At 41.0% G+C, this 15,904-nt stretch overlaps 2 protein-coding genes across 2 annotated transcripts in view; both read right to left on the bottom strand.

Annotated features, from left to right (window-relative positions):
• prkd3 (protein kinase D3) overlaps positions 1-8,353 on the bottom strand; it is a 43,672-nt gene extending 35,319 nt beyond the window's left edge. Inside the window, exons 1-2 of the mRNA XM_069661438.1 lie at positions 8,086-8,353; positions 6,602-7,238 (exon numbers count right to left, since the gene is read on the bottom strand). Coding sequence (XP_069517539.1) covers positions 6,602-6,871 — 270 coding nt within the window. The 5' untranslated portion in view covers positions 6,872-7,238; positions 8,086-8,353. The remainder of the gene's footprint in view (positions 1-6,601; positions 7,239-8,085) is intronic.
• An 823-nt stretch (positions 8,354-9,176) lies between these two features.
• On the bottom strand, positions 9,177-15,475 carry mocs3 (molybdenum cofactor synthesis 3). The gene is made up of 13 exons (XM_069662008.1): positions 15,283-15,475; positions 14,325-14,457; positions 14,126-14,218; positions 13,428-13,548; positions 12,636-12,710; positions 12,318-12,435; positions 12,106-12,214; positions 11,943-12,005; positions 11,257-11,420; positions 11,135-11,182; positions 10,465-10,561; positions 10,257-10,364; positions 9,177-9,693 (listed from the first exon to the last, which is right to left on the bottom strand). Exons 1-13 carry the CDS (start codon positions 15,373-15,375, stop codon positions 9,536-9,538), a joined length of 1,380 nt encoding a protein of 459 aa, XP_069518109.1. The 5' UTR covers positions 15,376-15,475; the 3' UTR covers positions 9,177-9,535.
• Positions 15,476-15,904: the final 429 nt, after the last annotated feature.

Genomic DNA, 15,904 nt, shown 5'->3' with positions numbered 1-15,904 from the left:
AGTAAGGAGAGGAGAAACTCCAGCCGTTAATGAGTAAATTAATAAAGGAAATAAGATGTCCTCTTTCAGTGAACTGTGTTATGCTGAAGTTATAAATTTATGAATGGAAACTGGTGGAGTCTCTCAGGAAGTGCTCCGAAATCACCACACGTGGCTTGCTTCACAAGGACAAAGTCACCAGGATTCCTGAGTATTAAATGGTTCCACATTGCTGCTGTCTACCACTTTAACATAATCACACTCAAAACCCGTTCAGCCAGCAATAACTGAGATTGGAGTGATGCAAGATTATCTCCCGTCGCTGGCAGAGTCAAGGTGAAGGGCATTTAGGAAACCTAGAGGCGCAGAAAATCCAAAGCAGAGGGACACTTGGTGGCATGAGTGGCCTGCTATTGATGGTTCTGGCACCGACTGAGCGGCAGGACTTTATAGTAGAGTGACCACAACCTCCGCTGTGCTCCATGTTGGGCCTGCCAGCGGGGCCGTCCCTGCCTCCCCTGCCCCCCGTCCCTGGAGAGGACCACACTCTTCTCCACTCCCTGTCATTCTCTGACTCTTGTGGCCGGGCCCTGTGTTCTGCCTTGCCACTTTACATTTAGAGGAGAGCAAGGCGGCAGAAATGTGCACTACAGATGGTAGAAATTACTTAGCTCACTTAACTTCAGAGATATTTTTTTCTCTTTTTCTTCTCTCTCTCCCTTTTCCACAAATTACTCCAAGACTGGGGAAATTGATAGATTCCTTGTGCAAGCAGGCTTTTGAGTTGTACATAGAAGACTCTGGCTTTCTTTTTTAGCAATGCTAATTGTGATACTGTATCTGTTTAGTAAACTCCGTGGCTTTGAATCACACCAGTATGGCTTAAAACCATCTAAGTTGGAAAAAGCCTAAAGCCATAACTGTGTGTATTCAGAACCTTTACTAGCACTGAATATCCTGACTCAAGTGTGACCTTTTTTTTCTTGAGAAAGGAGCTGAATGTGCTTTCCAGGAAATGTCTGGCCTCATGTATATCACACATAAAGCCCTTCGCTGTTGGGACGTCCTCTGGGGTGAAATATGTCTGCCAGCTCCATAGGAACATGCAGATGTGAGCTTATACGGTCGAGGGGAGGGAGTGAGGGAGATGGTGGTGATTTATTTCCTGTGTGTTTCAGTTAGTTTTGGTCGATGTGAACTGCAGTCTCTCCATTTTCCATCTGCACCCTTACTTCTTTCTATTTACTCTCTGCTTTATTTTCCATTACTCAATTCTATAGATACTTTTTCTCAGACCGAACCCTTCTTTATTATAGACCTCAGGTCTATGAGGTGAGGGGGGCTGGATAGATTAAAGACATACATTGATTCTATAGTCCAAAGCTACATCTTCTGATCACAATTAGAAGCCAATAACGTCCATTAAACATCACATAAAGGCAGATACAACACCATCATAAAAGTAATGCAAACCAAAAAAAGTGTCTCCGCTGTTGCAACTCAATCTAATTAATCTTGATAAAGGAATGTTGACCTGGTCTTGTTTTCTCTGCCAAGTGTTACACTACTTTGCATCATGCAAGAGATATTACTCAAAGGTTCAGAACACTCCAAATCCTTCTGCTTTTATAATGCACTGCTATTTTACTGTATGGTGTCCAGCGTAGCCTGTTTCTGACTCAAAAAGGCCTTTGTCTCACTAATTACAGAGGCAGATGTACAGACCTCAACCAGAGCAGGGGAGTAACAGCACTGACAAAACCAGTGGGGAAACCTGTGGCTCGGGCAGCTGCCTTTCACAGACTTTCCAGCTGGAGTGAAAATGCAGCTACATCCTAAGGCGCTTAAATTAAAGTATTCATAAAAGTAACATTTGAGGCAAAGTTTAATGTCTTTTTCCATTAGCCATGCCAAAAGAACTTCACATGTACGTCCTCCTGCTAAGCTGCAGCATCTCCTTGAAACGTTTAATTGATGCCAAGGCACACTGTAAATTCTTTGTTTATATTAAACATGTTTTCTGCAAACATTTCCCAGAAAGCATCTCCAGTAAAAATAGCCTTTGTAGTATTTAATACCGTCCCATAAATCCTGAAAACCTCACTATGTTAATTGTGCAATTCCCATTACAGCATCCATGAAAATTTGTCAGATGTTCAGTACAACCAAAGCAAGTGTTTGAAATATTTCAGTTTCCTAGCAGTCTAATCCCACCCATCCCAAGCAACATCACATCATCCTCCAAAAATGCCTGGCTGAAGAGGAATGTTCTGTAGCAGGCTTGCTGGCTGGCTGTCCGGGCTGACCAGCTGGCTAACTGGGAGTCATTCTCAGGGAGTCGTGAACTTTTGTCCCGCCACTGCTCCCTTGCTGGCTGCACGGGAGGACTTGGGCGACACCAAACAGGAAGCGCTCAACAAGTGGAAGCTATGGATGTTTATCTCGCGCCATTCATCAAGCCCAAAAACCAGACTGAAAAGTCAGGACCCGACCAGTGAAACAAGACTGGCCTGATTTGGAGTCGCATGAAGCCATTGGGGGTCTGTTGATGGGCCATCATGGGTTAGATCTGGGCTGGATTGTACCCGACTGGGAGGGTCTCAACCACCCACTGGCTGGCTCCATTCATCCTTTCTCACAGTCTTCAAGGAGCCTGGCTTAGAGTTGAAACCCTGGTGCCAAGTGGTGACACTAAAACAGTCATAAAGTATTCAGTAGATTGCAAGACCAGTAACCACAATAACTGCTAAGAGACTGAACATATCAAGATCAGGTTGCCCAGGACTAAGGTTGACCTTAACCACAAAAGTTGATGAATGTGGTCCAAACCACTACTATCAAAACTAACCTCAGATCAGCACAGAGAGCAGAGAGAAAGCAAATCTATTCTTTGGACGCTGGCCAAGTCATGTGGTGGAGTCTTTAGCAGGAAGAGGAATGAGCCGTACGAAATCTATACAATATACAGCTATTACAACAGAGTGCATGACTCCCTGTCAGACAATGAGTGTGATTCAAAACTCAAGGATTCAAGAATGACGTGAAATGTCAATCTTGAACCGTAACATTATATACAGTGAAAGAGACCATATGCATCGTGAAATTTTTCAGCTGTTTTCAGAGTGCATCGGCTACAGCATACAAGCTTTAGTGTGGATGATTTCTCTGTGAGTTGAGACTTGAGTTTGGTAAGCCGCTATCGGATATCGGCCAACACGCCGATATCCGATAGTTCATTTTTAAGCCAATATCGGCCGATACCGATAACGTGCCGATAATATCTTGCATCCCTATTAAGGGGTATTGTGTATCAAGGCTCTGAGGTCTTTTTTTTTTTTTTTTGCCTTTATTAGATAGCTGAAGAGAGATAGGAAATGTTAGGAGTAGTGAGTGGGGCATGACATGCATAAAATGATCGCCAGACCGGGAGTCAAACCTGCAATCAGTGCATCTAGGACTGTAGCCTCTGTACATGGGGCGCCTGCACTACCAACTGAGCTAAACCTATGCCTCCGTAGTCTCTAAGGTTATGCTGAAGACACCATGTGGGGACAGAAAGACCTATGATTGGTGAGCATGGTCCACTTGTGTTTCTGAAGTTGTTTGAGACCGTCTTGGGTGAAAAACATCATCATCTTTCAAAGCCACTGTACACTGCAGGCCTTCAGATCACTGCGATTGCAGTTCTGTAGGAATTAATGAAAGAACGAAGCAGTTGTGAGGAGGTAGACTCTTAATCAGCAATGAGAAAGAAAGGCAAAATACCACTAGAAGTAACCTTGATTTGACGCAACTTCTACAAATATGTATTTGGCTTAGCAGTGATCAGTATCAACAGGTAAGAATAACACACTTACTTTCGAAAATACAGGCCAGTTGAAGCCTAACGCAGTCGTCTAGGCATGTCTTGGTGATATCAAAAGTCTGAAATCTGACATTCAACTATGAACCTACTTTTGTTGTCTACAGCAAATGTCTTATTAAGCCTTTGTGTCATAAATCAAGTCTTTCCAATTCCAATAGTAAAGCTTGATTTACAGAGGGGTAGGAGTTGAAGTAGTTTGGCTGCTTACAGGGAATAACTCACAGCAGTGACAGGACACAGTGGGGAAACTACAACTGCCAGCATGCCTGAGAGCACACTGAGATGCCATGAAATTAGGTACTGACAAATTGCATCTGGGTTCTCACCCTGCTGGCAGAGTGACCCAGACTTAGATCATCTACAATACATAAGGCTACAAAGATATCCACATGGTTAATATCATGGTTTACATACAACTAAATCCCACTCTGAAAGTCCACAACAGCTGACACAGCAGAAAAACTGGACAATGAATGGACAGATTTAAGTCGGGATAAGCATCCCTGTTTGTTGCATGGCTGAGTGGTGAGTCACTTTGTGAAGCAGGCCAGCTCTCAGCGGAGGAAGCAGCAGCACGAAGGGGGGAATACATTTCCATCCAAAATCTATCTTCACGCAGATATTACCCCATGAAGTCTGAAGCGTTTTCCTGTCTCCCCTACGCTGACAGACACCTGAGGTTCTGCTGACTGGAGACATCCTGGGACGACTGTCAACGGCTAAGCCAGGGTCAGAGATCCTCAGCTGGAAAAGTTGGCCAGGATGAGCCGACTTTGTAAAAGGCTCACCATTGTCATGCATATTTTAGAACAAGAATTGAGGCAGGGATGGACTGGAGAGCGCAGAAGGCCCACAGTCATATTTTCCATTGATATTAAAGCCATATGGCTGGATTTCATGAAATAGTTGAGGCACTACACTGTGTTTGGCAGTGTTCAATAGAAGAAATACACAATAAAGTGGGTGAACGAGCTGGATTTGTTTGGTTGTGGTGATGTAAAGTATATTATGATGAAATGGATGTACAGTATGTTGAAATCTTTATTGTATACATAGCCTTTTCAATGTTCCCATGATTGTTGGCCATAAATCAAACAGTTTCCTGCTTTGTCTTATAGAATGCATGGCATCTTAAGATAAATGCATGTGATATGAAGTCATACCGATGACAAAATTGCACATGCACTGATTTTCTTTAAAAGGTTGTCTTCAAAGCATCGTATTTCCCACTCTTTTCCCATTACAGATTCTTGCAGCTATGCCAATATGTTACAGGATCCATGTAAATATGCGCAGTGATGAGATTTTCTGCTCTGCGGACCAGAACTGTTCATAACTAGCTAGTGAGAATCAGCAGACCTCGTAAAGAACAACAACATTACCCTGCTCCTCTGGAATGTCAACTTGGACAACATGAAACCAAAGGACACAGGCGCAATACAGAAAGCTCCTTCGCTATCTTGAACGTGTTTGTTCCTCATTTATTTTCCTTATTTCCCTTTTTCTTCATCTAAAACACAAACAAAGCTCTGACTGACCTAAATGTTCAGATCCTGGGGGCTGATGAAAGTGTTTTGTTTAATCACTCTCTCTTTGATTTAGTCAAAGTTAATTACAGACACAAATAGAGTAATCATCATTAAACACAAGAGGTTTAAAAAAAAAAAACAGCAACGTGTGGATGCACACAGGAGCCATTTCATTATCACAGCCGGCTTTGCACACCATTAATTCCACACAGCTATGAGGTTCACATCCATGGGCTCAAAGAAGATAATGAGTAAGCACCTACATATGTTGACAAATACTGAATCTTTAGCAAATGAATGATAATAAAAGTGATAAACTTTGAATGTGATTTGCAATGCTGATTGTGTCACTTACTGTTCAAATATACTTCTAGTTTAATGCCCTAGTTCATGTGAAACATTACGATGTTTGTGGTTTTTGATGTAGTGCAAAGTATGTATTTTTTGGGACAGAAAAAGTTTGGTGGTGTTGTAGTTTTACAAAGGCCATTATTGTACGTATTGTATTGCACTTTGCACGTTAAAAACAGGCACACATACATATCAGGACTGCCCGACAACTTTCATCACAAACGAACAAAAACCAGCAAATTAAAGCTGGCGCCGTTGATTTGCACTAAGAATATTCTCACACAACTAAATATGAGAAGGCAAATGACAGAGAATGATGCAGCCTATACTTGTCTGTAAAGCCACTTCTTTTGCTGAGGCTACACACCAGAGTCATTACAACACATTAACAATGTCATGGAAAGTAAAGTAGGTCCAACTTCACACAGGCAGAGCGAAACCACCGAGTACTTCTTTGTGTGCACATGAGCGTATATTCATGCACATGCTCTGCCAGAGTCCAGCAGCATTATACCACAATGTAAATAACTGGCGCTACTAGACGGTGTCTTGTAACCGGAGGAGCATCAGTGCTGTTGTGTGCATGCTTCTGCGGTGTTTGACTCATTTTGGGGCACGAGGCCCAGATGTCCGCTTTGGAAAACAAAACCAAAACAGATGAATATGGTGGAAGATGGCAAAACACATGTTGGTGCATCATGTTGGCCTTTGGTATAGCTGCTGCAGTCTAAAAACAAGCTAATTGCAGTAGCTTTGCATATGTTTGTGGGAAACCTTTAACTTCAGAGGACATTAGAGAAACTTTTTTGATTAGAGTTGTAATTTCTAACAGAGTCTAAATCAGATGGGAGGCACTTAAATGAGACGAGAGCCTTACCTTCTGGTCCACTATGGAGCACACCAGGTCCTTCACAGAGGACAGCGACAGGTCGCTGGCCTCCAGGTTCACCGTCTCCCTGGTCAGTCCTATCTGCAGCAGGAAGGACACCCCATTGAAGGAGCTGCGGGAGTTTGTGGGGCTTGGGACACTGTGACTTCCGTTGGACAGCCGCGTGTAGAGCGGTCCAGGTGGGCTCGAGGATGGGTGATGCGGATGGAGAGAGTGGAGGAAGGCTCGAGGTAAGGATGGGGGAGAGGAGGCAGACATTGGGTTTCTTCCAATGGCAACTTGAAATGCTGAATAGTGGAGGTTTTAGTTAAGGCTGTCTGAAAAAAGCAGAGTGGTCTCTCTGTGAATAGACTCCTGACAGGGGGAATCTTTGGTCCACATCAGTCCCTGTGACTCAGCACTGCATGTGTTCATCAAATCAACATTGTTTTTCATAAATTAAGAGGGTTATAGTCGATCCGCCCACCTGAGCTCAAAACACAAACACTTCTTCACTGGTGATGGAGAAAAAGTCTCTGGACAATCCGCAGACTTCTGCAGTAAAATCACTGCAACACACTTCATATCCTGGAGTGGTGCTCCGTCTCCTTACTGAGGTTAGTAATCCACTCCGGCCACAGGAAGCCTGTCACCACAGACAAACACACAGAGACAAATACACATAGAGCTGTGAAAAGTATTCACCTATGTAAATAAAGCAGAAAGTAGCACAGCTGTATGAGTGAAACAACTACTTTTTTCTTCCCATTGTGAACACTTTTAAAGTTACATTTACAAAAACAAGTTTCACCCAATTGGCTTTTTTAATTAATGCACCCAGAAAATGGATTTCATCAACCAATTATATCAACACTGCATCATTTTTCAAGTTAAGACCACAATATATATTGTATATTTATCTATATATAAAGTTTCAAAAATTGTTTCCTAAAACATGAAATTTAGATTATTGTTGTGGTTTGCTGTTGCCTTGGGTTGTTGTGCATCTAAGTGCTTCCCAGGGCTAGCTTTAAGCTAACTCATATAGCAATACAGATGGGCGTGCTACTGAAGCCACAACTTAAACCTTTGTGTCATTAGCCTTTTTCTAACTTCACTATGGACATTTTTGATTTTTCTTTAACTTTAACAACAATTATTACCACTCCAGGCCTGTACGGTCGTGCGGAAGACAATAAATAATAGCCTAAACGCCACGTAAAAGTTAGTCAAGCGTATCATTTCTGTGTTTACAAGAATTCAACCTCCACAAACATCTGGACCGAAGGCTTCTGAACATCTGCACCCCTCCCACTTTGGATTGGCTCGCTGGCAGAACACAAACCGAGTCGAGATTAATGCCAGCAAAACAAGTTATACAAGACCCGAATTTACACATTCAGTGGACACTTTGTTGCAGTTCGACTGTACCTTCACATTATGCCTGTTTAAAACCAAACGTCGCAATAAATTCGTCTGATAGGATACTTTACCTTCACAGTGAGCGAAGGGTGCTTTTCTTTCCATTGTGAGCAGTCTGAAGAAACTTTGTAACTCCATCAACTGAAGAAAGCGGACTCTGAAGTTTATTATTCTGCACTTTCTGGCAGTCACACACTAAAGCGTCGTGTCGTAGCCCTTATCTAACAATAACTTAACTTTTACATACAGGCACGCTGAGACTTACCGAACCGTCCATTTATTTTCTCTTATCTTATATTCCAGATTGTAAATTCATGCGCATCTTATTATCCTTCCAGCTGTGACTACTCCCCCTGCTCGACGAGAAAAAGAGCAGAGACCGTCGCTGGGGCTTGGAGTCTTTTTATTATCTCCGCATAACTGAGTTTCCATGTGTGGAGAGCAAAAGTTGAACTACAGTCCCTGTAAAACAATGGCGCCTCCGATGGAGCTCAAACTAATGCGCATGTGCCTTTCTTTTCCGTTATTTCAACTTTGCCATGCCAAGAAAAAAAAACTTTATTCTACACGACCCGGATTGATTTGAACTACACTGGTTTCCAACGTGGGCTCCCGTAGCCCCGAGGGGCTCTTGAAGGGGTTCTAATATGTCCTCAACAAAATGAAGAATTGATTTATTCTACTTTACTTTAAAGCTCCTGTGTGGAGTTTTTGCACTTGTTATGAAACAGACTGAAATTAAATCTGATTACTCTAGATGACCTACAAAAGCAAACCAGACCATCAGCGACAAGATTAATTATTTCTATATAGTTATTTTTAATGCCCGAAACCGCTGGCAGGGGGTAGGTGTCAGATGAAACTATTAATTGCACACTTCCTTTGTTTACATTTTCCAGGGAAAACATTTAAAGTGAGTGATATATCTGACTGTTAAAGAAAGCAGGATGAGAATTTTTGTTAAAAAAACACCAATTAAATGTGTACAGGACAAATCAGCAAAGAGATAAGAGGTACGGCTTTGTCCACAGGGGGCACCAAAATCAGCACAAACCGAAAGTTCCTCACAAGAGGTTTAAAAGACACAAAGTAAATAGTTTTCTGATCACAGCTCTCACAGTCTGAACCATAGAAAGCCAGAGATTGTAAGATTTAATTGCATTGCAGCTGTTAAAAAAGCATGACATTGTAAATGTGAATTAATTTATTAAAGATGGGGAAGCTAACTGCAATATTTACTGAGCTTCTAGGATTGACAGGAAGAAAAACAGGAAGAGGGACTTGATTTTGCCAGGGCGCTTGGGTGTTACAACTGCCAGCTCATGTTCTTCATGAACTGATACACAATATATTACACAATACATTTTAGGAACTGATCCATTGTTACACTTGGTAAGTGAGATTTTGAAACCCATTCATAACACCATTAATCCCAAAGAAGAATCTTGAGAACACATTTCAGTATGAACAAATCAGTGAGAATGACAAAAAAGTTTATTAATAAAAAATAATTAAAATGCATTAATACTGTGGAAACGTTGGGTCTATTTTCTTTGCCCAGGCCATGAGGCCTCCACTGATGTCTTTCACCGTGACAGTCTCCTCTTCAAATCCAATCATCTTCCCCATAACCTGCACCGCCGTCTGAGAGTCGTTACCCAGCTTACAGATCACATACACTGTAGGGAAAAACAGCAAAGAGAGAACACTGAGAGATAAGTACGGTGACACCAATGGATCTTAAAGACTTTACAGGCATCAAATTAAAATGACAAAATAACTTAAAGACACTTAACACTGACAACATTACATAAGAAGAGAACAATTCATGCCAAGGATATTACAATAAGTGAAAATGTTTGAAACCTTACAGTTTGTTCTTCTAAAACAGACCATAGAAACAATAATAAATAACCAAGACTTTGTGAAATGCTAAGCTAAAGCTCCATGAGGCTAAATTTAGTTCATTGACAAAGACAGCACAACACAGTGAATATCCAGGACATCACCAAAATAACGTTTTGAATATTAATTTTTCTAAACCTGGCGAGCTGCTCAGGTTGACCAGACTTGTTTTGGAAAAGGAGTCACTAAGCAACCCCATTACAACCTGCTCCTAGCTGTCCAAAACAAGCCTCCAGTCCAGCAGTATGAGTGTACACGGCGGACTGTGAATATGCAATAGTGGCTCTATGTGCCTGTTCATTTCAAACGGACCCTAAATGGTGTTTTGACATGTTACCTGGAGGCCGGCAGTCACCTGCCATCTGCTGTTTCAATTGGCTGATTCTCTCCTGCAGTAATCGGATATGGTCACTCTTCCTCTCTTCTAGACTTGAGAGGGGAATGTCTGGTGACAATTTAAGGAGAATAATCACAAATAACTGGGATACAGGATGAACATAAACAAACAGTATTGAACAAAATGATATTCATCACTAAAAGGATACTGAGAGAGAGAGGTAAGTGGCATATATCCACCTCCACAGGAGGGCGCACATCCAACAAGAGATGAGGCTCAGCTTTGTCCAATATCGTTTTATAATCCTGGAATTAAATTATAACAGTCTTTAATTTACAAATACTGAGAAGTTAATAATTAGATAGGTGTTGCTGTATCTTTTGGAAGAAAAAACATTGATTTTAATCTTTAGTTAAACAGGGAAACAAAAGTTACTCTCAGCAAATGTTGAAATGTTTCTTGGATTTGTATTTGGGGAGTAATATGAAGATTTTAACTGCTTTTCCTTAAATCACAGGAAGCAAAACTGTTTCTAACTGGAGCCCCTTGCACAATCTCCATAACAGCCCAATCAATCATGATCCCCATCTCTGCGCTTAATGACTCAGCGGGTTTGAAAGCGCCAATTCTGCAGAAACATAAACAGATGCAATCCACTGCCTCTGCTTTGAGTGCCAAATAGAACATATTATTCTTTCCCATAGAAAATCTACAGGCGCATTTTAACTCATTTCCCATTTGGGGCTGGGTCAGCGCTGAGATGTAATCAGTTTATGAATGCACATGAAAATGGAGAAAATTGTGAATAATCATACAATAAACAGTACTAAATACAGGGAGTCACGCAATGGCCAAATGTTGGAGTTTATGCTCCCTACCTGTACAGTGATCCGCTGATCTCGGGAGAGGAGGTTTAGTCTGCGGCACTGAAACACACGGAAAATCAGGTAATAAGAGATTATTACTTTGGAAATGAGGTACCATCAGTGTTTTTACCAACCTTATCTGTGGCAGCGGACCCACAAAAAGCCTCATAGTCCATCAGCTGGGTTACACTGGGGTTCTCTCCACAAACTGCACAGCCGGCCTGCTTGGGCCGCAACCTGATGGACCTGAATCTGGCATCTTGAGCGTCAAACATCATCAGCTGCTGGCCACAGGATGCTGGTACACCAGGTCAAGGAAAAGGCTGCTTTGTGAAAAGTATCACCATGTCACTTGATTCAGAGAATTGGCTGGCACATCTCCCTTTTGTGCATAAACATCACAGCAACATTCAGGCTTTTTGGTAGGAAAACAATGCAGCACTTCCCTGGCTGACGCACAAGAGCCAGGTGTTAGCATGGGTATTACAATGTAAGACAGATGGCAGGATAGGGCCAGACGTGAGTCTAAATGTTAGCATGAGGACGCTTTAATCTAGACTTCAAAATAATTATCATAGGAAAGGAAAATGCAGAGTCAGCAGAGTCCAGAGAAAGCACAGAAAAATGTGTCTGTATTTGCTTTATTTTATCAGACGGTCTCCGTACCATCGTTGAGTTTGCTACTAAAAAAATCCTTTCAGGAGTTGTCTGCTGATTCATTCCGATTACGTGGCAGAAGAGTCTAATAGAAAGCAACAATATAGCCAAAAGGAGGTACTCTATGTACTTAGGGAGTTAAAGATGAAAAACCAAAGGATACAGCCTTGTCCAGAGGCTATCTTGAGGACCTCCAAAGCTTGGAAGCAGCCCATTATCCCTGGAACTTAAGAAAATTGCACATTTTTTCAAACAACTATTATTGGCACAGACTCTACTCTGTACTAAGTTAATGGTTTTGAGGCAGGTATTAGGACAAGACTCACCCACTCCTAACACCCCTCCATCAGAACAGTTGGTCACCGTCTCTGGCGGTGGTGGTACTGGATAGAGACATCTGTAGCAGGGGCCTCCACAGTAGTTATATACTGTCAGCTACACACACACACAGAGCAACAAGATAAAATAGTAATACAACATGTAGAGAACTGATGGACTGTTGCCATATTGATGAAACAAAGAGACCTTACAAACTTACCTGCCCCTCCATTCTCAGGGCGCTTGCCGACACCAGAGGCTTGCCACTGAGCACACAGGCATCGTTCACCAGATAACGAGTGGGGACATTGTCTGAACAATCAGCAACAATGTCATATATGGGGTTGGCAAAGTCAAGGTGTCATCACAAACTGAATTTGTATTGTTCATGACACATTTCCTAATTGTTTCTTCTTTATGCACTATGAGCATGAATGAGATATGGCAGACTGCAGCTGTGAGATAGATTAATAACAAAGAATGAATCAGTGTCAGGTCTGTGGAACAGATGTAGACTGAGGGATTTGCTGCAGGATACTGTTGAATGAGTTGCAAGGCGTTCTCCGGTGAGAGCTGTAGATGGTAGGGAATACACTCAACTGTTGAGTTCAACCTGGGGACAAAAAAATATTAATATTCCTTAGAAGTTTGGTTTGGTCACCCATAAAAACACAATTAACACAAACGAATAACTGTTTCAAAAAAAAAAAAAACCTCGTCAAGTTTGTGGTGGTTCAGTTGCGCAGTGAACAAACTCCAATAATACAACATCTACTCTACCAACTATCAAAAAAGGTGCAAAAACATAACTTGCATAATATCATTAATAAACCATTAATTAATGTAACAGCGGGTTGTGTATGAGTGACACAGCATCAAGACGCTGTAGGAATTATTTGCCAGTCAGAGAAATGCCGCCCTCATGTGGTCATGGCTGTTAATGTATGTTAACCACAGTAGGCCCACTGTGAGGGGAAAGGCACCAAAAACAGCCGTCTCTAAAATAACATGTTTACACAATATTTGCAGACTGGGGAGAAATACACAACCAAATATAACCTGTGGTGAGACTGGAAAGCGCCAGTATGCATTACATAGCAGCCGTAGGGTAAAAAAAAAACAGAAATACACCAATTATCATAGTTACAGAACATTAGGTAATATTATCAAAATACTAATATGTTCCAGGTCTGTTTATGCCGACATACATTTTTTAAATGCTCTCAAGCACTTTAGTTCCACTGGATGATATTGGTACAAAAGTGCTTTTGATATTGATGCACTGTACTGGAGAATGTTTTAGCCAATATGTCCGTCAGCCATTCAGTACCTTTTAACTGCATTGGCAGCAGACAGAGCCTTTGCCTGGCCCTGGTTCTCCTCCCCATGAAGCACCTGTCTGTGCAGGTTACTGAGCTCCACCTCGTCATAGTCCAGTAGGCCCAGTCGTCCTGCGGGGACAAAACAACAACATAGGTCAGTCTGAAGACTTTTAATGAATGAAAAAATCTGATAATGATGCTGAAACTTAAGGATTAAGCACGATTACCAGGGTACACGTTTATTATGTATTTGTTTCTGCTTACAAATACACAAACTTCCATTCACCTTTCCTTCAGTTACACAGCCAAAGTGAACTTAGCCTAAGGCCCATTTTGACTGCTTTACGGAAAGATATTATCAAAATAAGATCGAAAATCAGATGCTGTGAATATACTTTTGTCTCTTTTTTTTTTCCAAAGGTGTTCCCAAACTTTATTCATTATACAGCAGTAAATATCGCATGTATTTCTTCTGGAAAAGTGAATGAATAATTATGGTTTGTATGTGTATTTATTCATTTTACATGCCACAGGGAATGGGGCCAGATTTCTGATTTTAGACCCATCTTAAGGAAATATACAAACCATTGACAGCTCAATAAAAACACACCAATGCAACAAATTAATTTCAAAGACAATAAAAGGGTTATTGATTACATTTGTCTGACACAAAATCAGAGTGAGCATTAATCCCTAGATTACCTACCGATGCCTGCTGCCGCAAGATACTGTGCCAGTGGGCAGCCCAGTCCTCCACAGCCTACAATCAGCACTGAAGTCTTGGATAAGTTTAGCTGTCCTGTGAACAATCAAGATTCACAATGTTGTGTTCATTCATGTCATGAATCTCACTATACACTACACTATACAATATGCATTGTATTTTTCAATAACACTGTCTAAACCTTGTACACCCAGCTCAGGCAGCAGGAGCTGTCTGCTGTACCGCATGATGTCCTCATTGCTGAGGGCTGCTTTGGCGGTCAGGGGGGTCAGGGGGGTCACTTTGTCATGCAGCTTCAATACTGAGGTATGGTTCTGAAATCACACCAGAGAAAAAATATTGCAGGAAGGTGTACGGATCAAGTTTAGACAAGAGCTATGAACCATGTGGCATCACATCCTTTTTAAGTGGTTGTAGTGGGCGTCTTTCTATCTAGGTTAGTATTTAAGAATTATTGCAACTTTGCTTAACCATTTTGAGATAAGAGGGCATGTTGCAAATCTTAGTTTTTATTAGCATATGAACCTATGAATAGACTATAGCACTTTCCTCTCAGATTAAATGTACACATTATAAGCATATACATTTGATGCTGTTCTTTAAATGCAATATTGATGTGATATTCACTTTGGAATTATAATTCACAGTAACTGAACAATTTAGCAAATTGTCCTCAGATGTATATTATCAATTAACCATGTACTCTTTACGTGCTGATTAATTTGTGCCTACTCTGATAACTGACCTAAGCAGCTACAATAATGTTTGTATGTAATGTATGTCTCTATATGACTTATTTAAGTGTAGTGTGTCTGCTGTCTTCACTAGCTGGATAACCTATAAACTGTCTATCTTGTGCCCATATTAATCTTAAGATAGGAGTAACTGTAACTGGCGTCAAAAGTGCTGCTATACTGTGTATGGTAGACTATGTTAGCTAACGTTATAATCCTTCTATTTGGATAGTAAACGTGCTATTGTAAGATTATAGCTATCTGTTCCACAAAGCCTAACTGCTAGATAGAAAATGAGGCAGGAGGATAATAAAAACACATTTCTATGAACACAGCATGCACAATACACGTTTTAGAATTTCTATTCTACTAAACTTGAGGTTAGGATTCAGTGAAGTTTCTTACCTTTTCCAGTTGTGCCAGTTTATTCTTCATAGCAGAAATCTCTATCTCTTTCTCCTTTAGCTGAGCCTTCAAGCTGCAAACCTCTTGATCCATCGCTGCTGCCAGGAAGAGAGCACGTTAACTGACTTAACATATATATATTTAAAACATTTTGCCACTCTGGTTTAGCTACGATGTAACGTGTTTACTTATCCATGAGCGCACAGCTACAACTTCCGGGTTGAACACGTGATAATGCGACCACATGGTACGTGACGTCGCCTTTAAACCTCTGGTGTTTGTTTCATAAAAATAAAGAAAATAAACAAGCTGACATACATAAATATATATATGTATATATATATATATATTAGTAATTAGTCTTAGAAACCAAAAAGGAAGGTTAATACATTTCGGAAGCGTATTGAATAATAGTATCTAAAGGATCAGTATACCGTTATAACCATAGGGTTATGCGTTTCACGTTAAGGTTAGAATATATTTTTTACAATAAACATTTCACGTGTGGCAGCAATACGTTTCCGTAATAAATACAGCTTTACTACTAAAAAAGCTAAATTCAATCGAGCAGAACCAGTGCCTAAAAGAATAATATCCAAACAGATATTCGTAAATGTTTTTA

The sequence above is a fragment of the Semicossyphus pulcher genome, unplaced genomic scaffold (genome assembly GCF_022749685.1).
Source record: "Semicossyphus pulcher isolate SPU_LCO1_2020_fin unplaced genomic scaffold, fSemPul1.0.p SCAF_14, whole genome shotgun sequence".
Lineage (NCBI taxonomy): Eukaryota > Metazoa > Chordata > Actinopteri > Labriformes > Labridae > Semicossyphus > Semicossyphus pulcher.
The sequence above is the reverse complement of the archived record's forward strand: the minus strand, read 5'-3'. Positions and strand labels throughout refer to the sequence as shown.